This window comes from Furipterus horrens, unplaced genomic scaffold, assembly GCF_987537825.1.
Source record: "Furipterus horrens unplaced genomic scaffold, mFurHor1.1.pri manual_scaffold_2, whole genome shotgun sequence".
Lineage (NCBI taxonomy): Eukaryota > Metazoa > Chordata > Mammalia > Chiroptera > Furipteridae > Furipterus > Furipterus horrens.
In genome coordinates, this window is record NW_028327172.1 from 143,359,212 (window position 1) to 143,385,690 (window position 26,479).

General features: G+C 36.3%; 1 protein-coding gene across 1 annotated transcript in view; it reads right to left on the reverse strand.

The window, feature by feature from the left end:
• Positions 1-26,479, reverse strand: part of CUBN (cubilin) — a 271,217-nt gene that overhangs the window by 101,696 nt on the left and 143,042 nt on the right. The window contains exons 32-41 of the mRNA XM_090268020.1: positions 23,919-24,078; positions 22,079-22,192; positions 20,171-20,281; positions 18,671-18,799; positions 17,555-17,687; positions 10,915-11,120; positions 9,916-10,100; positions 8,140-8,332; positions 6,598-6,795; positions 1,875-2,021 (exon numbers count right to left, since the gene is read on the reverse strand). Coding sequence (XP_090124146.1) covers positions 1,875-2,021; positions 6,598-6,795; positions 8,140-8,332; positions 9,916-10,100; positions 10,915-11,120; positions 17,555-17,687; positions 18,671-18,799; positions 20,171-20,281; positions 22,079-22,192; positions 23,919-24,078 — 1,576 coding nt within the window. The remainder of the gene's footprint in view (positions 1-1,874; positions 2,022-6,597; positions 6,796-8,139; positions 8,333-9,915; positions 10,101-10,914; positions 11,121-17,554; positions 17,688-18,670; positions 18,800-20,170; positions 20,282-22,078; positions 22,193-23,918; positions 24,079-26,479) is intronic.

The following is a 26,479-nucleotide window of genomic DNA, read 5'->3' on the forward strand; positions in this document are numbered from 1 at the left end:
ATGGCATTTCGCGAGTGTACACTATACTGGCTCCTTGTTGCTAACATTGGGAAAGGGAAGTAAGCAACAGAGACAAATAACTTTCATGAAGCTTACTTTACAGCTAAGTAAGACATACAATAAATACATGTAATATGTGAGATGGTGTTAACTTTTCCAAGGAAAAATGGACAAGGAAAGGGATAATGGCACTGAATTGGCTGTGGAAGTTAGAAAAGCAAGGTCATTGGAGTAACATCTGAGCAGGACCTGAATGAATTGAGAGGTTGAGCTGCAGGCATTCCAGTTGAGAAGACATTTGGTGAAAAGGCTTGAGTTAGTGGTAAATACATCATGGAAGTCAGACTGGATGAAGCAGAATGAGAGATCCAAAAGGTAGCAGGGTAGGTCATTCAAGAAACTAAAAGGACTTATTTTTAGTGAGAAAAGGAAGATATTGAAGAGTTTTGAGTGTCAGAATGGCACAATCTGACTTAAATTTTAAAAGAATCACTCTTTCTGTAAACTTAATCTGTAAGAGGGGGCAGGGAAAAGCAGAAGCAGTGTGTGCAATAAGGAGTGGTTTCTTGAGTCCAAGGAGAGATGATAGATGCCTGGACTAGGGTGGTGAGGTAGGAATGTGGAAAGGGGTTGGAATATAGATATATTGTGTGAATAGAACCATTTTTATGTGTTGATGATTAGGATTTATAGAATGAGAAAAGATGAATTAAGAATGATTACCAAGCTTTTTTGCTTAAATAACTAGAAGAAAGTACTTCCTATTTACTAAAATTGAGAAGATGGAGGCATGAGAGAGGCTGGGGGAGGTGGTGGAAGATGGTGGGAGTCAAGAGTTCAGTTGTCCATATGGCAACTTTAAATATCATGGGCTGTCATACACACATACATGTAATAATAAATGATAAAGAGTGAGAGGTTGGAAGTTAAGGAGAGGGAGTGGTCAGAGCAGGTGGAAGCTTGCCAGCTACCAGGCACCAATCAAGCTCATCAGTGAGTAAGAGTAGAAGAGTGAGTTCGAGGAGCTAAATCTCAGAGGTGGAAATTCATCTTGCATCTGTCTAATTCCAAAGTCCATTCCATTAAATCACTATGCAGCCTGGCTCCCTTGAGGAAGACAATTTATCTTCAATTGTTCTCTGCTCCACGAAAGGCATACATAATAGTGAAGAGTATTAATGTTTAAGCTCTAGACTGATCATCTACCTTAAAATTATGTTTTTCAGTTAAAAAAACATGAGAGTCTTTTGATACTCCATGTTCCAAAGGCTACTTCTCAAACTTGAATCTAGTTTGAATTTAAAGTTATTATTGAACTTCACATTTTGTCAAGTTTTGAAACTCAGTCACATACACATGACAGCCTGTCATATACAGTGCACATTCTCTGACTCATCAAATTCATATTTCAAGACCAACAAGCTCTTTCTGTCACCCTTTCATGAATTTTTCAACTAACGGCTTGTGAAGATATCTTCTGTATTACTTTGGTTATTTCTTAGACTGATGATAACTCTGACTTGTTAACTTCTTTGAGGCATAATGACTTTGTGCTGTCTCCTAGTTCCAGCTACAGCTAGGCTGAAAATTTGTTTTAAAGATCTTACTCATCTGCCTACTGTGGAGTGAAGATAGAGACCTAAAAGCAGGGGATTCTTTTGTACAACTTGGCTAGTTTCTTGGATCAGGACTTGGTGCCTGACATAAGGATAACCACCCAGAGGCTGGGCAGAGACCTCTGGGCTCCGACTTACAGGAAACTTGTGTCCTGGCCTGAAAAAATGAGCAGAGTATATTAGGGAGTGAGCAAGAGATAGGTGAGATGAAATGAGATGAGACAAAAGAAATTCAAACAAAGTCTTAGAACACCTTACTCTTGTGAAAGGATGCATTAAAGCCTGCCCCGGTGATACTGAAGTCCGAGGTAAACCGGATCCACATGTACTCTCCAGTAGACCGAATGGGTCCAGGGATCTCTCTGCCACAGAGAACTGCTAGTTGTTGGGCCATGTTATTGTCACCTAGGACCAAAGAAAGGTAACACCCACATGAAATATGTGTTCAGAATCACCTCCACCATCATCAGCAACCCCACGAAAGCAGCTCACACATTTTTCTCAGAACATCATCATTCCTAGCATATAACAGGAGTCTCTAATACAAGGACACTCCGGGGACTATATCACTGTGGCTCCAGTTTGTAATGGTGCCACCTGCCTTCTTCTCTACCCTTTATGATAAAGACTTCTTTGACAGTTCCCACTGTCTTTCTAAGAACTGGCTGACAGTTCTTGCTGGTGCTAAAACTCAAAATCAGAATATGAGGGATTGGGAGTAATTGTGAAACAGTGCTAATGTGTGCATTAGACATTGATCTAAGTTATTCTGATTGCTGAAGATCAAGCATCTAAAGGAGAAAAAAGGTTGGTTCTTCAGCCTCAGATCGTATACTAATGTTATAAGGTGATTTGCCAAGATGTGTGCCTTCAGCTCCAGAGATGTTTTCTTATTTTTCTTGTTTTCACCCTACATTTGTTTATTATTCATTTTGCTGTTAAAAGGGCACACTTAATGTCCATGTGTGGAGGAGGAGAAAAAAGAATAGATTCAGCGAGTGTGCTCCTCCAGAGACACAAAGAAGAGCTGGGTCACCTCACGGTCCTTTTTTCTTTGGCTTCCCTTAGAGAAGTTCAGTAAATGCAACCAGTCAAAGCCAGAAGGGAGCAAAGGGAACTAGAACATTAGAATTCCTTGGCTGGGAAAACACATTATTTATTCCTGAAGGCTGAGAATTAATGAACTTCAAGCTTATAAAAAAATAAAAATAGAATATGAGACGAAGAAATTTGTCCTTTCACGCAACCAGCAAAATGAATCCCTTTGGACACTGACCACTAACTAAAACTCACTCATTATTAACTATTTTAATAAACAAGTTACTGTCTGCAGTTACAAATGTAATGGCATAGCTCTAAATACAAGACATTTGAAAAGGCATTCTTAGGAGTGTTTCTAACTTCTAGAAACCTTAGTATTTTTTTACAGTTTAAAATTTATCTCTAACCTTTTTTGCACTTATCTTCACTGTGCAATTTTGCTACACATTTCACCCAAAATTGTTTCTGTTGACTTATTATCTAACCATGTGTAATGCCAAATTTTGAAGTTACTATATATTAGTATTTATTTCATGAGTATATGTCAACTTTTAGTGAGAATGGGGGTTTCTATTCTAAACTTCACCCAGACTGACGAAACAATGCTTATCTCTAAATAAATACTTATTAACTAACTGGTTTATAGATAACCCAATAACCACAAGATGATTTGTCCCTCCCTTCAAATCCTTAATAAATACTGCAGTATTTCTAGAGCTTTCCACAACCTCAACATACGCATTGTAGCAGGAATGAACCTGATTTTTATTTATGCAGTCTTTGGTTTATTCTTGTATGTACCTTGACCAGGGATCAAACCCACAACCTTGGCATACTGGGAAAATGCTCTAACCAGCTGAGATACCCAGCCAGGATTGAACTTGGTCTTTAAAAGAGAGGGGCAAGTCTAAGAAAAGTAAAGGACTAGGACTAGCAAGTAATTTTGTGACTCACTCTCCAGTTCAGCATCCTTATTTTAGAGAAGGAGAAGTTAAGGCCCCATGCTTATTAGTAGCTGGCGTTTACTGAGCAATTACAGTACTATTACCACTTCGAGTGCTTTACATATAAGATTTAATTTTATCTTCACAGCAACACTATTAGGTAGGTAATACTATTACGCTCATTTCATAGCTAAGAAACAACCTTAAAGGGGATATACAATTTGCCTAAGGGCATAGCACAAAGAAGTCAACAAGGGTTTGAAACTTTGGCCAGTTAACTCTAGATGCCCAGACTATGCTCTCAAATGATTTATTTAATATTATAAAGTAAAATAAGATCTAGGAATAAAAGTATTACTGATTTTTGTTACATGTTTTTTTCTTTTCTTTTTCCTTCCTTTCTCCCTCTCTTTCTTCCTTCTTTTAACTATTTTTTTTTTTAGGCCCAATGTAGCATCATGGACTCTCAGTTTGTGGTCATCTTTGGTATGCAGAAATTTCTGGTACATGGCCTGGAAAATACTGATTCAATTTTGAAACATGACAACTCTGCAGAATGAATAAGCAGGGGGAAGATGACTCAGTTCTCCCAGGAAAGCCACAGGGACCTCTCCCGGGTGGCTCCAGAATGTCCACAGCCACCATGGGGCAAGAGGCTATAATTACTGACCAAACTACCATTGCCTGTGGCCAATGGGTTCTAGATATTTGCTTCAAAATGTTCTATGACCTTGCTACTCAGAAGCAGAATTATGATTGGACAAAGAACAAATAATTGAAATGGGACTTAAAATTTAATTCTAAAAGTATATTACTACTGTGCAAATGGGAAAAAAATACCCAGCAATAAACACATATTCACTCAATAACTATTTCTTAGATGAGTAAATAAATAGATAAGGAAAGAACGAACTTGTTGGGTGTCTACTCACATTGTTAGAGAATAAAAAAGAATCTATATGGATAGGTGACAACCAATTTAAAATACTGTCATTGTTTTTGGTACATATTTCAATTCACTGAGTGCTCTCAAGCAGCTCTTTGTCTCAGCAACACTTTCATTCTATAAAGAGGATATGATGAAAACTCTTTTAGAAATATCTCTATCAAAGTAAATTGAAATTTGCTAGAGAGTTTTGCGTTCATTACTTTCCCAGAGCCTCGCAACAACCTCATGAGGTAGATGTTAGTCTCTGTTTCACAGATGATAAAACAGACTTGGATCCATTTAATAATTTGTGCAAGGTCACACAGAAGGAGAAAAGGACAGCTCCTTAGGTGTGAGGCTTCCAAGAAAAATTATTGGTGGAACAGAATCAATAAAAGTAACTTTTTAAAATAACCATAATTTGTCCATTGATGCAGTTACCTACTAAAGATATTTTTTAAGTTTCCATTGGGCTCTGAAAATTCAGAATATGTATGAAAAAACATACAAACTTTATTGCATGAAAAATTTAAAATTTTAATATTCACAGAAATGCTTTGATATGAGGAAAGATAATAATTTCTCTGGGCAATCAGATGATAGCTGGTTGTTAATAATAATGGGAGAAAAGTTATGATTTATTATCTCATCCTGTTCGTATGACTGATTTGAGTCTCTACTAGGGTTCAGCCTCTGCAGAAGAAAAATAAGGCACCTTTACCATTTGATTTTTCTCAATGTACTTACTGCATCTAGGGTTGAAGGGAAAAGGGAACCACAAGTTTGTACACTAGCAACCAGGGAGCCAAAAGCAAGCACGTTTGTTTGATCCAAAGGGAAAAAAAAAAAGCCCTGAAGCATTTTTCATCAATTTAACATTTGGAAATTTTAACATTTGGGAAATTCATACAAAGCTTTGCATCTCTCACACACCCTAAAAACTAAGATCTGTAATATTGAGCCTGCATTCCTATTTAACAGCTGCCTGTTTAATTCTGTTCTCCAGTTTAACACTTCACTGGTTATGTTACCTGTTTGTCCAGCATCTATCATATAGAGAAGTGGTTCTCAAACTCTAAAAACCATCAGAATCACCTGGAGCAGGCACTGGAGTCAGGCAAGTAAAGCACCTTGAATCAGGGCAAAATTTTAGGAGGTGCCATACCTCAGAAATCAAGATAAACAAATTTGTAGTGTAATGTTTTACAAATTGACTTTAATGTAAAATAAACAAAATATTAGAATCCTACTCTGCACTTTGCCTGGTCCTGCCGTACTCTCCTCGCCCTCATTTTGGCCCTTAAATGACAGGGCTTCTTAAATGACAGATCTAGGACCCATCCTGAGAGGTTCTAGTTTAGTAGGTCTGGGGAGGGGCTCCCTCTTTGCATGTCTAACAAATTCCTAAGTGATGTTGATGCCGCTGGTCTGGGGACCACACTAAGAAACACTGATCTCGTCAGCGGGTACGGCCTCCTTATTCTTCTCGGCCCCATGCAAACTGTGAAGCACAGTTTGTATATGCTGTTTATTGGTATTATTCATATACTTCAATCAATGCATAGCAATATCACACCTATGTATAGAGGAAAAGATAAAAAATATTGGCCCTTGATTCTACCCATTCTACCCAGAGATTCAGTAGACAAAGAGAATTGAATACATTGCAATTATAAATACTTTTCTTGCTTGGATCTTAAAGTCATAGATATAAAATATCAAGATATACTTTCAAAGCCTTTTAACAAGACAGCAGCACTACCTGGAAACTCCGACTATTACTTCCTACTTAAGCCATGGGTTGTGTTTCTTCTTAGGAATGTAATGTTGTTCCTGACACAGTTTCGTGGATGATTTTTTAGAGACAATTTCAGTTTCTTTCTGTTCCTCAGAAACTGTAGCTAATTCTAGTATTTGATGCCTTCATTGACCATAATATCTGTAAAATTCCTTGCAAATGAATGAAGGTAGTAAACAATTATGATCATAACTGAATGTAACTAAATATGTGCCAGTGTGTAAACTTGGTAGTTTTTTGTTTTATTTACTTATTTTTAGTGTTTCTCACCATCTCGTATCACAAGTTTGTCATAGTTGCATGTTCCATGAGATTCAATGTCCAGGGAGAGGATGTTGAGTTCCACAGTGGAATCAGGAGCCTGGAGAAGCCACGTGCAGTCCGCATTATTATCGTAGGTTTGAGGCCAGCCTGGGGAAAAGAGAAAGCCTGGCGCCTCGCCTGTCCTCAGGAGCCCACCACAAGCACCTGGAGAAGGAAAAAGCAGCATCTTTGGAATACCTCTTTCACTTTAGTGCCAGTCCTGTGCTGAAATAAAATAGCCAATTAAGATCATTTTCTCAAAGAAATCTATAAATATTTTTATTACACTCACTGATTCAGACAGCTGTGGTTAACATAAATTTTCTTTTTGTGAACTAAAACAGATTGTATTTTACTTTTTCACCTTAATTTTGCCACATAACCCATTCATTAATGAGTGCTTATTGTTTGTTAAGCATGAAGCAAGCTTAGTTAGAAAAGCTTATTGTTGTTATTATCTAAGTAGAATTCTGTTTTCTGTGTACTTCAATCTTTATCTTTTTTAGTACAGCTATTCATCATGTAATGTACAGCTAGGCAATTTTGAAACAATTTTCAATTTGGTAAACTGAAATGTTTAAAAAGCACATGAACTTATAATAACAGCCTTCATTATCTTATTCAGTTTTTTAAAAATAACAGCTTTATTGAGCTATTATTCACATAACATAAAATATACCCTTTTGAAGCGTACAGTTGAGTGATTTTTAGTATACTCACAAAGTTTTGCAGTCATCGCTGGTATCTAATCTTAGAACATTTTTATCATGCCAACAAGTAAGTTCATACTCATTAGCATTGGTTCTCTATTATCCACTCCATCAGTCCATGGAAATCACCCCTCTACTTTCTATCTCTATGGATTTGCCTGTTTAGAACATTTTTTTATTTTTTTAAAATTATATATTGATGATGTTATTAGGGTTGTCCCAATTTTTCCCCCTTCACCCCTCTCTACCCAGCATTCTCCACTCCCTCAGGCAACCCCCCACCATTGTTCATGTCCATGGGTCATGGGTATAAGTTCCTTGGCTACTGCCTTACCTGTACCGTAGTTTACATTCCCATGGCTATTGTACTTCTTAATCTCCTCACTTCTTCACCCATTCACCCACAATCCCTCCCATCTGGCAACCATCAAAACGCCCTCTGTATCCATGATTCTGTCTCTGTTCTTCTTTTTTGCTTAGTTTGTTTTTTAGATTCAATTGTTGATAGATATGCATTTATTGCTATTTTATTGCTCATAGTTTTGATCTCCTTCTTTTTCTTAAATAAGTTCCTTTCATATTACATAAAAATAATGGTTTGGTGATGATGAACTCCTTTGATTTTTTTCTTGTTTTGGAAGCTCTTTATCTGCCCTTAAGTTCTAAATGATAGCTTTGCTGGGTAGAGCAATCTTGGTTGTAGATTGCTGCCTTTCATGACTTTGAATATTTCTTTCCAATCCCTTCTAGCCTGCACATATCAGTCCCTAAAAAGAATGTCATTTATTACCAAACACACCTGTAGCAATGGTAGGTAAGGGACCAACAGAAGCATTCATTGCAAACCACTCCAGAAGGAATCCTTTCCCTGAGACTGAAGAGTCAGAAGAAAACTGAAATGTCAAAGAATTTCCTGTGGAGCTAAAGGATTCAATCTGGGTACCACAGTAAGTTCCAGTCAGGCGGGAATGAATGCCAACACCATCATAAATCTGCATATAAAAAACAGATAATAAAGCATAGTATTAAGGCAATTACCTCTGTTTTCATCCTTAAAAACTAAAAGAATGCCTAATGTTATTATAATTTTATCATAATGGGAAAGTAATAAATGAGAAAACATAAATGTCTTAAAATAAAAATGTCATTAAATGTATAATATGATTGCAATGATTTAATGTGTTTTAAAATTACTTATACCTTTGCTGTTGAATTATAGTTATAAACATATTCTATGTGATACAGCTCATTGTATGACTTAAAGTAAAATTTGGTGGTAGAAAAGTAGAAACCAAGATAATCATACAAAAATAACACTTATTGACTGTGCTTTGGGGCCTCAAAGGGAATTAGGAAGAAAGGAAAACAGTAACAAGAGGAAAGGTTTAATGAGAGAGAGTGGACAGGCATCGTAAAGAAGCTCCTATCTCCACCGAAGTCGTCGTCGGCAGCCGTCCGTCTCGAGGGACGATGGCGTAGCTTCTTGAGAGTCTATCTGCACCGCCGAGAATGGCTGTGCAGTCCGACTCGGGAGTGACAATCCCTGCCGCACTTGTTACAGGTGAAGGCAGATGGCCGTTGTTGCTGCTGTTGACGCTGCTTCCGCCTCGATCTTTTCTGGACTGCCTCCTCGTTGCGCGCAGCCTCTGCACGTGACGTACCTTGCCTGACCGCGAGCCTCAGCACACCTTCAAAGCACTCAATAAATCTTTTACATTTGGCTTAAAGTATTAAATTACTTATTTAGAAATGTATTTTATGATAGTTCCCAAACACACAGCACAGAGCACATTTTTAAAAAATTTCGCACGTGGATGAATGCTATCCAACCACATTGGCTATTCTCTCTCCATCTTCTTCTAAATAGTTTGGAACAAATCCATTGTAATTGTTATCATAAATTTCTCTACTGAAGCTACAATATAAGCTCAGTTTTTCAAATTATGTAATAATTATTTTCTCATATACTGAGCATCTACCAGGTACTGAGTTCTATGTGAGCCACTGTGAACCTAAGATTAATGAGAAATCATGACCTTCAAGGATATGGTAGTAAAGTATTCAAACTCATATATTTCACATATATCAAAACATCAAATTGTACATCTTCAATATATACAGTATCCGTTTGTCAAATATACCTCAATAAAGCTGGGGGGGAATCTGATAGTGTTTTGAAATTGATATGATAATCAATGTCTGGATGTGGATGGCAGCGATCACCACAATTTTTATATTTTTAATTATTTACTTATTTTTAAGTGATTCTTTAAATTTTAATATCCTAGTATAAGAATAAACAGGAAATAAGGTATAAGATAAAATAAATAATTAAGCTATACATATTGCTCAGACAAAGCTCAAGAGGCAAATTACAATAATGATTTAAAAAATACAAATAAATGTAATACCAAAATTACCTCTGTACAAGTAATCCAGAGGGGGTAATCCTGATTTAAGACAAACAGACCATCCCATACAATTTGCAAATGCTTGAATAGACATTAACTTGGATTTATTTTTGCCAATAGCAATTCACTAAAGTTATAAGCATCAGTTGCACTTGGAAACTCACCCTTAATTTGTCATAATAGCAGTTATACGTTGATTCAATGTCCATCTCCAAGATTCTGCCATGGACAACTTGAGAGGCATTCACATTCACTATCCACTGGTAATCAGAGTTGTGGGGGTAATTTGTAGGCCATAAGGGAGAGGCAACTTTCCCATGAGTTCCCACAATATTATCATTGCCAAACACTGGGAAGAAAAACAGAGGAGTAAATCAGACCTACTTAGAATAACACTTTAATCAAATGACAGAAACAAAAGGCAAGGGGTATTGAAAAAGAAGAACTTTTAATCAGCTGTGATGTCTTTTCTGAACACTGAAAGAAATACAACTTCCTTTTGGGTTTCTGTGCTATCTATTGGTTCCTGGAGGAGGGTGATTTTGTGAATGGTATTCCATCTCCTTATAGAAAGTTGCATGGTGTGAAAACAAAAAATAAATTCCCACTTGAAAAAAAGATTCCCAACCCCCAGGAGACTTGGGGACATGGGAAGGTGGGGGTGACCAGTCCCATTATCTAATTTTCTAATTTTGGTTTACCTATTTTGCTTTGTCTTACGAGAGAATAAAATATGTTTGTAAAGACAAGAGAAACAGACACCTGAGAACCATATATGTAATAGCTAATTATGGATAAGTTGAGTTAGAAAATAAAAATGTTTAATATTTTATGCTATTAAAAGAATATCCTGTTGTTACAATAGCTGAGCATTTAAAGTCAATCCCAAAGTAATACTAAATGTTTCTAATTTGAAGAATATAGAGTTTATAGGATCAAATGAAATACACTTGATATAAATGCACCAAATCTGAACTATAATACCTTAAAGACTAAATGCTATCATGAAAAGAGTTTAATTTAACAATGAGGTAGAACTAAGGCTTAAGAAAAATATTAGAACCCTTGAGCAGTCTCACCCCATATGTAATTTGAAAATAGTGTTATCTTTTCTTGTCTGCAACATTCATTCTGGAAGCCATCACTAAATAGAACCAACTTACCCTTGGCAAATGTGGCCTGGAAGCCTATGCCACTGCCTGAGCCATCGGAGACAAACCTAACCCACAGCACATGCGCAACCACGGATGAGTAATTGAGGGGGAGGGTGCTGCCACAGTATCGCCCCACCAAGTGACCATTGGCGTCATCTTCCCGAATCTCTACAAAATCTCTGCTACAATCCTGAGAATCTTCTAACTGGAAAGTTCTGATTTGAAAAGAAGAAATAAAATTTAGGGAGAGTAAGTTGACAGAATAAACTTGGGGATTATCCTGAACCACATGCTGAGCTAACCTGCTCACTTTTTAAAAATGTATCTAAGTTTTATCACAGTTTTTGCTAACAAAAAATGTCTTTCATTCCAATTTGTGAAAATATCTGATCAAGAGATACAAAGATAATTGAAACACTGTTTTCTAGGAATTTTTTCTTTAGGGGAAAACTTGGTCAAGAATACAGAAAATATATATAAGGGGGGATACTCTAAGTGCCATCAGAACTATAAAGAGGTGTAATAACTTTGATACAGAGGCACCACATTTGATTGTTGGGCTCAATAATAGCTTGATGAAGAGATTTTTTTTAAATATGGAAAGGTAAATATTGGTTGAGTGTAGGCACAGAAATGGTGAGCAGAGAATGCATGCCAGCAGTAGCATATATGCAAGAAAGGGTGGGCATATTTAGAAATCATGAGAGGTCTAGTTTGGTTAGAACTTTGAGTAGTTTACTCAAAAAATAAAATAAAATAAAAAGACATAGCTGGGAGCAGAATGATGGGCTAATTTTGGCAGACCTTTAATGTCAATGAAAGGCACACTCAATTCCTAAAAAGGTAGAAAAAATATAGAATCTGTAATTACACAGGCTAGTGTTCAAGCATGTCCTATTCAATTTGTCTTTTATTCTGCAATTATGATGGCATGAGGGAATGAAGGGTAGGAAATAATATCTATCTCATGTAATGGTCTTTAGTAACATATATAAAAAGTCTGAAACATGTAGGTACTAAATCAATGCTTTTAAAACTTGGCTTTCATGCTTTTAAATTTTGAATAGAATCGGGATAGTGTGATATTGGTGTAAGGGGTAGACAAGTGAATGACATAGAAGAGAAAGTCCAGAGAAAAATCCACAAATATTGAGCCAGTACAACCCAATCCATAGTGTCAAGAGAATTCAATGGGGAAAGAAGTTGTTTTAACAACTGGTGCTGGAATAACTGGATATCTTTATGGAGGAGAAAAAGAACCTCAATCCCTGCCTCTCTTCATACACAGAAACTAATTTAATATTTCTCATATGTATAAACTTATAAAACCTAAAACCATAAAGCTCTTAGAAGAAAACATAGACTATCTGTATAACTTTGGGATAATATTTTCTCAGAATGCAAAAGGCACTACATACATGATTGAAAAATTAATAAATTTGACTTAATAAAAATTAAAAATATATCTTAATTAAATACATGAATTAAAAAATGAATAGGCAAGTCACAGAGTTTGGAGAAGAGGGAAGGAGAGACCAGTAGAAAACAAATCTAAGAAAAGACTCAGATCTGGAATATAAAAGGAATTCCTACAAATAATGAAAAATTAGTCAAATTAAATATGGACAAAGGACTTGAACATACACTTTGAAACAGATATGAGTGAATGGATAATGAGAATGTAAAAAGTACATCACTAGTCATCAGAGCAATGTAAATTAAATATCACAATACCATTTCACACCCATCAGAATGGCTAAATTAAAAAAAAGATTGACAAGATCAAATGTTGCTGAACATGCAGAGCAACTGGAAGTTGCATATATTTCTAGTAGGAATGTATAATACATTAATACCACCAATTTGAATAATTACTTGGCAGTTTCTTATAAAAACACACAATTAATGCCCCCAAAATTTCACTCCTAGATTTTTATCCCAGGAAAATAAAAAAAAAATGATCATGCTAGTATCCTGAATGTAGTAGAACTCTTGCAACTCAAAAATACAAAGACAAATAACTCAATTTAAAAATGGCTAAGGACTGGATAGAGCTTTCTCCAAAGAAGATACATGAGTGGCCAATAAAAATATGAAAAGGTACTCATCATTATTAGTTATTAGAAAAATGGAAATCAAAATCACAGTGAAATATCACTTCATATTCATTAGGATGGCTATTATATTTTAAAAAGTGGACTATAACAAGTATTGATAAAGACGTGGAGAAATCATTACTGTTCTGCACTGTTGGTGAAAATATAAAATGGTGCAGCCACTGTGAAAGACAATTTAGCGGTTCCTAAAAAACTTAAATATAGAATTATCATGAGATGCAATAATTCCATTTCTAGGTATACACCCAAAGGATATATAATTATACCCAAAGGATATATTTAAAAAATATATAAAGCTATTTAACTATATCTATCTTATATAAACAACTCTATATAATTATATATAATATAGGTATAAACAAAACTATATATATAACTTCTTTGATAAATAAACAAAACATATATAAAAATACACATGCAACTATATCTATAATATCACATTTATATATGTACATACTCTAGAATATTATTCAGCCTTAAAAAAGAATGAAATTCTGATATATGCTGCAACATAGATGAGCCTTGAAAACATTATGCTAAGTAACATGAGCACAGAGGTGCACATATTGTGTGATTCTACTTATATGAGAAATTCGGAATTTGGGAGTTCATAAAGACAGGAAGTAGAATGGAGGTTACTAGGGGTTGGGAGCAGAAGAAAAGGGGAATTGTTACTTAATGAGTACAAAGTCTCTGTTTAGTATGATGAACAGGTACTGGAAGTGAACCACAGTAGTAGTGGCAGCAAATTGCGGATAAGTGTAATGCCACTGAATTATACACATAAAAATGGGTAAAATGTTGATGTGTACATTGTGTCTTTTCACCACATTAAAAAATATTGAGGAAGTCTGAGTGGTAAAATTAGATAATCAGAGCTCTGTTTGAGAATATTATCTTGCAGTAACATGTAATAGTAATGACTACCAGCAACAGAAAAATATATTTGTTTCTTTGCTATAGGGAATCTAAAAAAATGATATATCACCCAAGTGGAGCTATCTATTGGAGCTAATATGCAGGTTAGGACTTCAGAAGAGACCCTGGGGTTGTGCTTGGAAATCACCTATATGTATATGGTAATAGTTGAAAGCATGGCTAGACTGGGGGTTTAGAAATCAAAGATTGGGACTAATAAGTAGAGAGAGATAAGAGATGAGAGCAGAAACTTAAGCAAGACTCATTTTCTGAGTACAGTGGTCTCTCTCTACACTATATCTGGTTCACTTATCGCAGTCTCACTGTATCGCAGGATTTAAAAAAATATTATATTTAATTATTTATTGCAGATTTTTTGCTATATCACGGGGTTTTGTGGTACTGTATACGTATGTTGTTAAAGTTATGTAGGTTTAAGAGTGTAGAATAAATATAAGGTTCCTACTTTGCAGGGGGGTCTGGAACGTAATACCCGCAATAAGTGAGGGAATACTGTACAGTGAAAGGAGGAGAAAACAACAGACACAGGAGTGGTCTGAGAAGTGTGTGTGCAGTTTTGTTAGCCATAATAGTATCATCATTGGAAAATATGCTCAAATTGTTTTCTTTTGCTTCTCAGGAAAAAAAAGAAGAGAGGGAGATCATTTTCCTGAGCAGATGATTTACATGACTCTGCTTCTGAACCTTTCTACTCAATGTGTGGTTCGTGATCCCGCAGCCTCAGCACCACAAGAGAGCATGTGTGAAAGGAAGAATCAGGGACTGCCAACCAACTGAATCAGACTATGGATTTTAGCAAGATCTCAAGTGGTCAGTATGCACATTAAAGTTTGGTCCACAGGTCCAGCAGATTACTAAATGCAAGTTTTTTCTGTTTTGGTACCAGACGGGTATGATCCAGTGCTAAATGCAGAAAAGACATTTTTATTAGAAGTGATGGTAACATGATATTCACTAGAACCAAATTAAACTTAGCTCAGTACATTTTAGAAGCAAATCTGCTTTTCCAAACACTTTGGCTAAGGTCTGTTAGTAAAAATATGATGTGGAACAAAAATAGTACAATCACTGTTTCTCATTATCTCATTTTGATTTCTGAACCAAGATCAATCACTTTCTAAAAGCACTCTGCAAGCATAAAATATGTATTTTGTTAATTCCTTGACAAAAAAACTTCTTTTTAATTTTTATTTCTCCCTGGTCCTTTTTGTTGCAGATTCAAGCATAAAATTTCTTCAGTTTTTCTCCCTACTCAATTTCACCACAGTGTCCGCGATCCAAACCCCATGTTTCAGAACTCGAAGTATTCCATATGCTTCTCTCACACCCCAGAGGAATGTTTCCAAGCACTCATCTGGATATAGTTTAGAGCAGGGCAGAAATAACTTGCAGGCCTTGCCATAAAGACTTTCTCATTATCATCTACATAGAGAGGGACATCTTGCATTCTACAAAATTTATTTAAAAAAAAAAAAAAACTCAAGCAAGTAACAAGAAACAATAAAATTAACTTCTTATGTATAAGAATGGAAAAAGCTGAGTCATTACGATTTGTCTCTACAAATATTAGGATTTTAGTCCCTTAAAGAGTAAAATGAATGAAACTTGCTTTTTTTGTGTTTAGCTCCCATCTTCCAGGAGAGTCCAGTGTAGTCCAATTGGATTTGACTGTGACTTACCACACAAGATACTTTAGAAATGGCAAAGTGAGAGAGTTTAACAGCCATTGAACATCTGGTATGCATCAGCCTTGTGCTATACATTTTAAATCTGACATTTAAAATCTTAACAGTGGCCCTTTATGTATATGATTATCTGCTATAGATTAAATGAATTTTCTTATGTTTTAAATAAATAGCTTCTTGACATTAATTTATTAGTAACTTATCAAGAAATAGAATCTTATTGGTCTTAAACATTACAATGCCTGGTGCAGTTCCTGGCAACTACCAAGTATTAAATTGGTCAACAATGTAAATGTGGTAGAGATCGAGAAGAAAAAGATAAAAAATAAGCTCTTTTATTGGGCAATTATGAGACCTAATAAGCCATGTGAAGAACTTTGGACTTCATCATTAGGATAATGATCATGTTTTATTCATTACTATATATAAAGCATCTAGCACAGGAGTAATATCTGCCCATTATATGCCAAGCATGTAGTAGGGGCTTAACAAATATTGAGTACAGGAATACATATATATCAGATAAAAATTATGTATATTTCTTCTCATACAGAACTTCGTGCTTTTAGTAAAGACAAAGCAAACAAAAACCTCTCTTTCTTGTGTGGCAACTTAAACTGTCAGTGACTTTCAGGCACTCAGAGACCTTTGTTTTAACACAATGCCACTTGTACACTGAAGAGGCATTGTCTAATTGATGGACTGAAAGCAAGCAACTTGAGATGTCTGAACATGGTCCAATTTTAAATCAATTTTTAAAAGTCATTCTTGATGCACAGGATAGCATGTCTAGGAGAAGGAGCAAGACTATTTTGAATAAACAGGCCAAGTGTCTTCTAAACAATTCTCTCCCCTCAACACTAGCTTATTATAATTTCTTCAAAAACAGAACTAGCTATCTCAACCAAACCCCAATAATATGTAATATAGTATAATAAATACTTTTAATTTAAAATGTGAATTTAAATACCAAAGTGTTATTATTCAACATTCATTAAGCATTCATTACCCGTGTGGCATGTCACAGGCACCTCTGTATTGATGACTAAAATGTTCCATTTCATTTAACACATGCTTTTCTTTCTTTTCTAATTATATTTTATTGATTATGCTATTATAGTTGTCCTGATTTTTCCCCTTTGCCCCCCTCCACCCAGAACCCCCATTCCCTCAGGCAATCCCCACACCATTGCTCATGTCCATGGGTCATGTGTATAAGTTCTTTGGTAACTCCATCTCCTATAGTACTTTACCTCCCCATGGCTATTCTGTAACTACTATTTGTACTTCTCAATCCCATCACCTCTTCCCTCATTCAATGTTTTTTACTATCTACTTATAGACAATTCATTTATTGTTGTTTAATTTAATTTAAGACCACTCAGATCAGGTGGGATCCTCTGGTTAATTCCATATCCATAGTCCATATTGGTACAGTCATAGTTCATTGAGGACCATGAGAGTGATTTTACAAATAAACAACTAAGTTCCAAAAGTTCCAAAAAAATTACTAAATTATTCTTCATAGGAACAGAAGGAAAGGTAGATCAGGGTTGGGGGAAGGGGAAGCAAGGTATATGGGTAAGAAGGCTTAAGAATCTAAATGTTTGTAATTAAAAATAAGACATAAAATTACTGTTCTCTGAAAATGAACACTCCACAAATTAATGCTCAGACATGTACTTCTGGTAATATTAGGCAGGACTCTAGAACAATTATCAAGAGAGTTTTAATACTATTTATAACCCAAACTATGACTAAACTAGAGGAAATTTGGAAACAGACTTCCTAAAGTTCCGAATGTATTAACAGTTGCTTGGACACATGCTATTAGTTGTCCATCCTATTAGTAACAGTGCTTCCTTCCTGCAGATTCACTGAAACAATGCACCATAAAAAAGGATTTACATAAAAGACAGCTGGAGCCGGTTGCCAGGGGAACTGACGATGTTCCAAACACATTCCACATTAGAGGGATAAACTTCTGGGTAGCCAGGGCTGTTGAAGTTGCCTTCAGTCATGTGAAAGTCTCCACCACAAGCTAGAAGAAAAGAGAAAAAAGTGAGTGCCTGAACAGATCAAATACAAGAAGACACCACAAGATAAAGGAGAAAGAATGCTAAAAGGAGATGTTAATAGCATTTTTTTTTACATTAAAAAGAAGTGCATGCCATATAAAATAAGGAAAAGATTGTGAAAACTAAAAGCAACAGGGTATGATAGATCAGAAGAAATCTCTGCAATTTTTTTTCTAAAAGACTATTCTCCCTGTACACTATAACTTTATGTAATAGAAGACTTGTTTTAATCCTACAAGGACTCAGTATTTCTAACCAAGATGATTTCAACCCTGGCCTAGAGCAGAAGGCAGTATTCCAACCTTTTCCTCTCAGGAGACAAATACATACAGATCTCCTAGGTGTTCTAAGGCTTTTAAATGTTAATAACAAAGAAGTGGGCAGCTGAAAAACACACAGACTGAAAGACCCAGTACTGTGTGGCTCCTCTTTCCTCTCATTCCCATGTGCCACCATCCATCAAGCCATCAGTGACAACACACAAACCGTGCCTGAGTTCAGCTGTGTGGTCAGGGAGACGGGAGAACAACAGTTCCCCATTCATAAGGGATGCCATTGGACATTGTCAATTAGAGGTTGCCTTAACCAACAAATCATGGAGGAGAACACCAACACACTGACAAGCAAGCCATCTGGAATCATTCCAGTCAATTCTCCTCACTTCCTGAGTTCACTATGAGCAGCATTAGTCACAATAGCCAAGGTTTGGAAACGCCCTAAGCATCTATCAGCGGATGAATGGGTACACAAGCTGCAGTACAGAGTTCACTACTACTAGAATTTGTAAGTATGTTAATCTAATTTGGAGGAATGTAAGATTAGGCACAGAGGTGATCTCAGGAAACTAGCTTCCAACTCTAAAGGTAAAAAGAGTCCTGAATAACAAACCTAGAAATTCAACCACATTTCGCTTAATTCAGGAGCACCATTTGTTAACATGACTTACCTGACGACGATGCGGCATAGGTAGCATGGAAACCATCAGAGGTCATACTCGAATCAGAGATGAACCTCAGTGTCAGAGCGTTGCTGAAGGAGGTGATGGGGTGGGGCATGGAGCGGCCACAATAGCGGCCTAAATAATGAAAACAATGACAAGGGAATGAACAATAACATGCATGGGCCATTATTTCCAGTAAATGTGGGTTTACTAAAATCACAAGAAACCAAAGAAAAGAGAAGAAATCACTATGAGGAGGAACCATTTAAATCAGGGTCAATGTTTAAGACTATTTTGAGAATTAAAAATTATATAAAAATATAAGCACAGGAGAGTTGGTTCATAAACATGATAAAGGACTTTAGAGAAAGGTAAGAACAATGTAGATAGCCTGGTTCCAAATGTAACTAATCCTAAAATCTCTCGCACAGTAAGAACCTGCACAAATAAATGTAGTAATATTTAAAAAGCAAAATATTGTAGCTGAGAAAAGTGTGGGTGCTAGAACCAGAATACTTGGCTTGAACACCTAGCTCTGCCATCTATCTACTAGCTATGTGACCTGGGCAAATTATTTAAGTTCTCTGTGTCTTGGTTTCCTCATTTAAATGCTCTGTGCCTCAGTTTTCCCACTTGAGAAAAGAGAATATTGATAAATAATGAAAACTATATCGTAAGTGTATGAGGATTGAGTTACAATTTGTTAAGTTCTTAGAGCAGTGCTCAGTACAATGTGAGTTTTCTATGGGTTTGTTGAATACTATACCCTCGTTATTGGTCAAATGCTTATAGATAAGCAATACAATCAGAAGTGTGCACTGAGCAGAGTGTATTCATTGATTGCCCACTATTGCCTCAGGCACACTTCTGGACCCTGGGGATAAACAATGAGCCAAACAAAGGCCCTTCTCTGAGGGAGCCCAGCCCATCTTCCAGTACAGCATGAGAAGTTCAAATAGGAGTCACTCATGGAGAAAATAGAAATAACCTGAGATTATTTTACTTGAGGGCATTTCAGAAACTAGATAGCAGCAATGTTTACTTTTACTGGGATACCTTACAAATCAAATTCCATATTATTTACTTATGATTTTTTTTTTTGCTTCCACTGAAGAACAAAACCAGAAAAAATATACTCATTTCAATAAAATATTAATAAGAAATTTCTCACAGAATAGTATTTAATGCTGGGGTAGACTGCATTTCACTGCTATATAAATTAAAACTTTTTAGTGCTCGCTTTGGCAGCACATATACTAAATTAAAACTTTTTAAATTTAAAAACGTACATAAACTAGTCACATTGTTGCATATGAATAAGCTGAGTTTTTCAAACCCCACACTGAATCTTGGTTTCATAACCACTAATCATCTTTACTTGGCTTATACTGCTCTTCATGTTTATTGGAAACATTCTAACCTTGAATGACAGCACACACATATGCAAGAATATAAATAAAACCCAGACAAGGCCACAGATGGAAACGAGAGCACCAGCCACAGTACCTCGGAGGGGCGCGTCATCGTAATTGCCATCCAAAATTTCTAAGAAGTCCTGTGCACACGTTGTGCTGCTTTCAAGTTCAAAGTGGGTAAAGGAGAGGGTAATATGATTGACTGTAAGGAAAAAGAGAAGTCCGTTTAGTAAAGTACTGGCAAATGAAACATACAGGGGGAGAAATTTTACCTCTGATGATTTCGTAGGTGGGTTCTCCAGCAGGGAGGCCATGAATCGGGCAGACACACACAGGGGCTGAAGGGATTAAAGTGAGAACGGCTCTGCTGCAAGGTTTCCTTCGAAGAGCAATGGAATCCATGCGTTTGAAAATGCCTATAGCATCTGAAACGCTAGTCGAGAAGAGGACTCTTGGGTAGGTATATACTTCATGGACTATGGGGAATAGCTTGTTGGAATACAGAATCTTCACACATTTTTATATCAGCCATAGCTATGTTCTTCCCCTAAGTATTTTTCTCAATAGAATAGTTTCTTAAATCATGGTTCTTTATGTATGCTTGTAAATAAGACACTCTTTTATCACTGCCACACATATCCTACCTAGCATTGCCAGTTTTACTTTTAAGTCCAGGCCCTCAAGGAGGTTCAGTCATTTAAAAAGAAACCTTTGACAATAGCGTGGTGATTATGGAGGTGGAAGAAGGGGGTAAAAGGGAGATAAATGGTAGTGGAAAGAATACAACAACAACAACAAAAAAACAAAATTAAAAAAAAATAGCAAGCTGTGAATTGCCCAGCAGCAAGTATGTTTTCCTTTTGTTGTTCTTCCAGGGCCCCTAATCTTTGGAATAGAATCTGCCCTTGTTGCTGGCTTTGAACCAGTGAGATCTTTCAGCTAAATGCTTTACAACTCATTATAAATTATCCTTAGGTGCAGAACAGCTGGTTCAAGGTTGGGATGGAGGGGGACTCTTTGCCTAAGGCTGTTTCTGGAGGGCTAGCAACTTGCTTTGGGGCTCTGTGCTCTAGGCTGCAATCTGCTGAGGACTACATTACCAACCTCCGAACCATATGCACATCAGTAAAGATATCCATTTAACTCTTAACATCCCTAGGACTAGCATTAGAGAATATTTAAGCCAAAACTAGTCATTTTTTAGATTACCTAATGGGGCCTCATTAGCTTAAGTGACTTCCCTATTATCACACAGGCCATTACTTATAGATTGGAGTCGAGAGCTTAATGCCTTTCTCACATTGTGTCTGAAATCATAAATTTTTCCCGAAAACCTGAATGAAGGGCAGCGCTCATCTGAAACAAAGTTCATAATGACCCTAGGATCACCCTCTTTGCAGTCACTTTGCTTGAGTCCTTAAGGGTCTCCTCAGTTTCTTTGTCTATAAAAGGTGAACAGTAATCCTTACCATCAGATTATTACCAGGTCAGAAAATGAGACTCTAGGATTTCAAAAGCAAAATAATGTAAGTACTCATTAAGTGCTTCCTCCGGGCCTGTGCTGAGATTTCTTTTTTTTTTTTTTTAATACACGCACTGCAGGAGAGACCAAGTTTTATAATTAACTTCCACTTCGATTAAAGATCCATACACTTATGGCATTGCTTCCCAAACTATGAGATATTAATTTTCCAGTCTATAGTTCCTACTACTTTATTCACTTAGCAACTGTTTTTATGCACATGTGTCAAAAACTATTTATCAATTATTCTTAACTTCAATCTCACATGCCTGTTAATATAGCAAGGTTATAGGTTTTTATTTTTCCTTTGTTAGGCCTTGGAACTTAAAACAAAATTTAAATTAAGAATAAAAGGTAAAATAACTCCACTATCCAATTAGGAAACGCTTGTTCTTGATAAGAAATTAGTCATAGATGGACTTTCCCACAGGCACCCTCCGTCCTGGATTCCTTTTCTTCTTTATTTTTGTTACTTACATGGAGGTTGAGCTTGAATTATCCAGCTGCAGTTCTGATTGTCTGGATACTTAGCAGGGAACAATGGAGAGGATATTGTGTCAAATGAGTTGGTGAGGATGTAGCCTCCACAGACTGGGGAACAAACAAACACACAAAGGTTATATACTTTTGATGCCCACTGACTATGCACAACAATTATTTGATGAATGAAAACATAATTGATTTTTTCTTATTTCCAAAATTCAGGCCAAGGAAGTAATCTGCCAAGGAAGCTGCACATAAACCGTGAGAAAATGGGAATGCACTGTACATTTACAACAATATTCTTCAATTACAGGAAGTGGGTAGTGACATAGTACACAAGATTAAATGGCTATGAATTGACCAAATAACTGAAACAAAACTCTGGCATTGATTCACTTACTCTGACTACTCATTAGTTATATGTATAGAAATAACCTGTTTAGGGAGAGGTTTTTCTACGAAATCAATATGCAATTGAATAAGACTTTACCAGGATAGCTGTGGATTATCAGAGAAGTGGGAATACAGGAGGAGAGAGTCTGCTACCAGTCAGTGTGTAAGAGGAGTCTCAGGGAGGAGACAGTGGCTACGGGAGGAATTGTGGGTGAGGAACACAGTGCGGGGAAGAGTGGTCTGAGCAAAAACAGCAGACAGGACTGCAACTGCACAGACTTGGCTGAAGCATGTGGCACTTGGAGAGTATTGGAAGTTACATTGAATAAAAGATCAGAGCAGGTCTTGGGCTCTCGAGTAACATCTGGAGGAGCTTGGGCTCCATTCCCTAGGCAGTGCGGTGCCAGGACAGATATCATCACTTCCAAGGGCATGATCAGAATGAGGTTTTTGTGAGTGGACTTTGAAGGAAGATGGGGGAAGCATGGGTGAGATTGAGTAGGCCTATTGGGGACTTTTTTTTTTTTAAACTCTGAAGCAAAACATAAGTGTTTAATTAATGGAAAAAAGATGTGTTCACAAACCTCCTTCTCTATAAAAGAACAGAGATTGATTAACTTATGCACTCTGTCTCACTCCAAAGTGTACAGTGTATCTCTGGGATACCTCAATCCAGAACTATCCCTAGCCAGGGCTCTTTTCCAATAGAATGCAAGCAAGGGTATGGAAACAGACAAACAATTAAGCAGCCTAAACTTATTTGAAATGGCAAGGATCATCTGAATAAAAATCAGAAGCTTATTGAAGCCAGCCAACAACCCTTCCTATTCTGGGTTCCATCTTTGACAGGGGATAAAGGGTTCATTTCTAGGAATTACCAGATAAAAGACAATGGGTATGAAATCTAGTAAGAAGAACTGGAAAGTGGTGATTAAAGAACAAGAACAATGGAAAACAACCTTGACAGGTAAACAATGGCGGGATTCAGAAATGCGGGCAACCGCTGCCTCAAGGGTTAGAATCTGACTCTGCAATACATTATAAGCAAGTCTTGTAACTTACAGAGGTATGTTTCCTTCTGTCCTATAACCTTGGATAAATGCTAGGTAACTTATCTATGGATAAGTGAATTTGGATAGACACTTAAAAAAAAAATCGTATCTCTAGTATTAAAGCTACTTTTAAGTATTATTCCAAAAACTGTTTGAGAGGTACAGACATCCAAAGGAAGTTAGCACCAACTTAGACAATAGGAATATTGAAAGGATCAACAATTGGAACAATTGCAAATCAGAGTTTCTTGGTTCTAATATTTAAGTTTTTACGTAGTAAGTAGAAAGCTGGGACCAATTTCTAAGGATCGGTTTCACTTTATTGTAGCACCAGGAGAGGCACTTAAGCATAGATGGCCTGTGCCTCCAAGATCCCCACTGGTACCTACTTTGCTGGAAATGAGCTCGGAAGCCCCTGTTCTGTCTAGAAGGGCCAGACTGAAATCTCACAAAGAGGCTGTTTTTTGAAGAAGTGATGGAGTTAGTTAGCTGCTGTCTTCCACACACACGGGCAAGGCGGGCACTGGCGGAGCTTAAACCATCGTATGCCTACAAAGAAAGACGGCAGGGAAAATAATTGTCCAGAACTTTATACTTACAACCATGGACTATCTGCACATTGGTGAGCTACTGGGAAACAACACATTTGCTTGATCGGGTGCTTTGTTTTGTTGCTGTATCACACAGTTCCATGGGAATGTCCTAGTCTTTGGCCATTTCTAAGGACGTGCTAGGGATTTCAGCAGGAGTGTCTCTGCCAGAACCACTGTTAGAGCTCAGATGACTTTAATACCATCACTGTCACAGCCCTCCTTCCTCTTCCAATTCCAGTGCAGTCACATCACAGGTCATACCCACAATATGTTTTGAAAATGTTTGATGAAAAAGTGAATACAGGAGCAAATCAATTAAATATAATGGTGAGCAACGAGTCATTTTCAGAAAGCCAACATTTGACAGCACTTTTTGTCCTTCATAGGGTTGTGCTCAAGAAGCAAGAGAAATGATAGAATTCACTTAAATGATACAGGGATGTGAGTTTGATTTAGAAAATTACCTCAAAAAATATATTGTCTGCTCAGTACGATGCTGGGACTAAATGACATCCCATACTTACCAATGGAATAGAGTTTACATTACATGCACCCAAAATTTCTGTACTGGTTTGTGAAGCTTGCTCATTTTCTTGGAACTCTGTGTGTCAGTGTGAAATTTTGAATGCTCCTATGTGCGAATCAGTGGCAAATGAATTCTTCTCCTTTGGGTGATTATAATAATAGCAACTACTCATTAAGTGCTTATTATGTGCCAGAAACTGGATTCAGTCTTTCACATACCTTAGCCCATTTTTTTCCTCCCAAGAATTCCTCTATTTTTAACAAGAGGAAAATTGATGTACAAATAGCCTAAGTAATGTGGCCAAGTCACACAATTCCTGAGAGGGAGCAGGTCATATTGAACCAGACAGCTAGATTCCAGAGTACAGAATTGAAACTCTCATTGTGTTCAATGAAAGATATCAAGTAAGTAGAATAGATGCATACACTGGCCAACTACCAGGGTGGAATTAAAATATGAAATTAAAATATGGTTGTTTCATTCAAAATAAATTGTGACTTACATATAATTAAGGAAGTCTTGGGAAAAATGTGAAGTTCAGGGAAGGGACACACCAATAACTTTAAGTATCTAGTGATGATTACAATCAGTGTTCTCTTTGGCACATGAGTATGATTGGGAAGTATTCTCAGTTGAGTTTATACAAGTACATGAATCAAACATTAAGAGAATTTTTAACTCTCTCACAAGGGGGGCTAAATATTTTACAATAATAAATTTTAAATAAATGTGGTTCTGAAGCAGCAATTATTTCTTTTTGTTTTACTTTTCCTTTTTTTTACTTAATGTTCAAATTTTAAATCTATATATCCAATAAATAAAACATTAAAACTTATTTTTATTCAACATTTAAAGATGGATTAAACTCTAAATTACATTTTCTTAACCAATTCAAAATATACTTTCCAATCTCGTATGACTGCTTTTTTTTTTTTTTTTTTGAACATTTTGGATACCTTAAATAGTAGTCAAAATAACATAAATCATCATTACAAAGAGGACATACAGATGGCCATTAGACATATGTAAAGATGCTCAATATCACTCATCATCAGAGAAATGCAAATCAAACTCATAATGAGACACTTCATACCTGTCAGAATGTCTCCTTTCACAAAGTCAACAAGTAACAAGCATGGGCAAGAATATGGAGGAAAAAACCCACATGCACTATTCATAAGAGTGTAAAATATTGTAGCCACTATGAAAAACAGTATGGAGGTTCCTCAAAAAATTAAACATAGAATTACCATATGACCCAGCAATTCCACTTCTGGAGATTTAGCCAAAGAAAACAAAAACACTAATTTGAAAATGTATATGCACTCCAATGTTCAATGCAGCATTATTTGCAATAGACAAGATATAGAAACAAATTAGGTATCCATCAATAGATGGATAAAGAAGTGATATATATGAATATGAATATTATTAACCAATAATATATATAATGGAATATTATTCAGAAATAAAAAATAATGAAATCTTATCATTTGTGACAACATGGATAGACCTAAAGAATTATTATGCTAAGTGAAATAAGTCAGAGAGAAAGACAAGTACTATATTTTCACTTACATGTGGAATCTGAAAAAAAAAAAACAAAAACAGAAATAGAGTCATAGATACAGAGAAAAAGATGATGGTTGCCAGAGGGAAGGAGAGCAGAGGAATGGGTGAAAAAAGATAAGGGGAAATAAGAGTTACAACCTTCCATTATAAAATAAATGTCATTGAGATATAATGCACAGCCCAGGGAATATGGTCAATGTAATAACTTTGTATAGTGACAGATGGGTACTAAACGTCTATTGCGGCATAAAATGTAAAA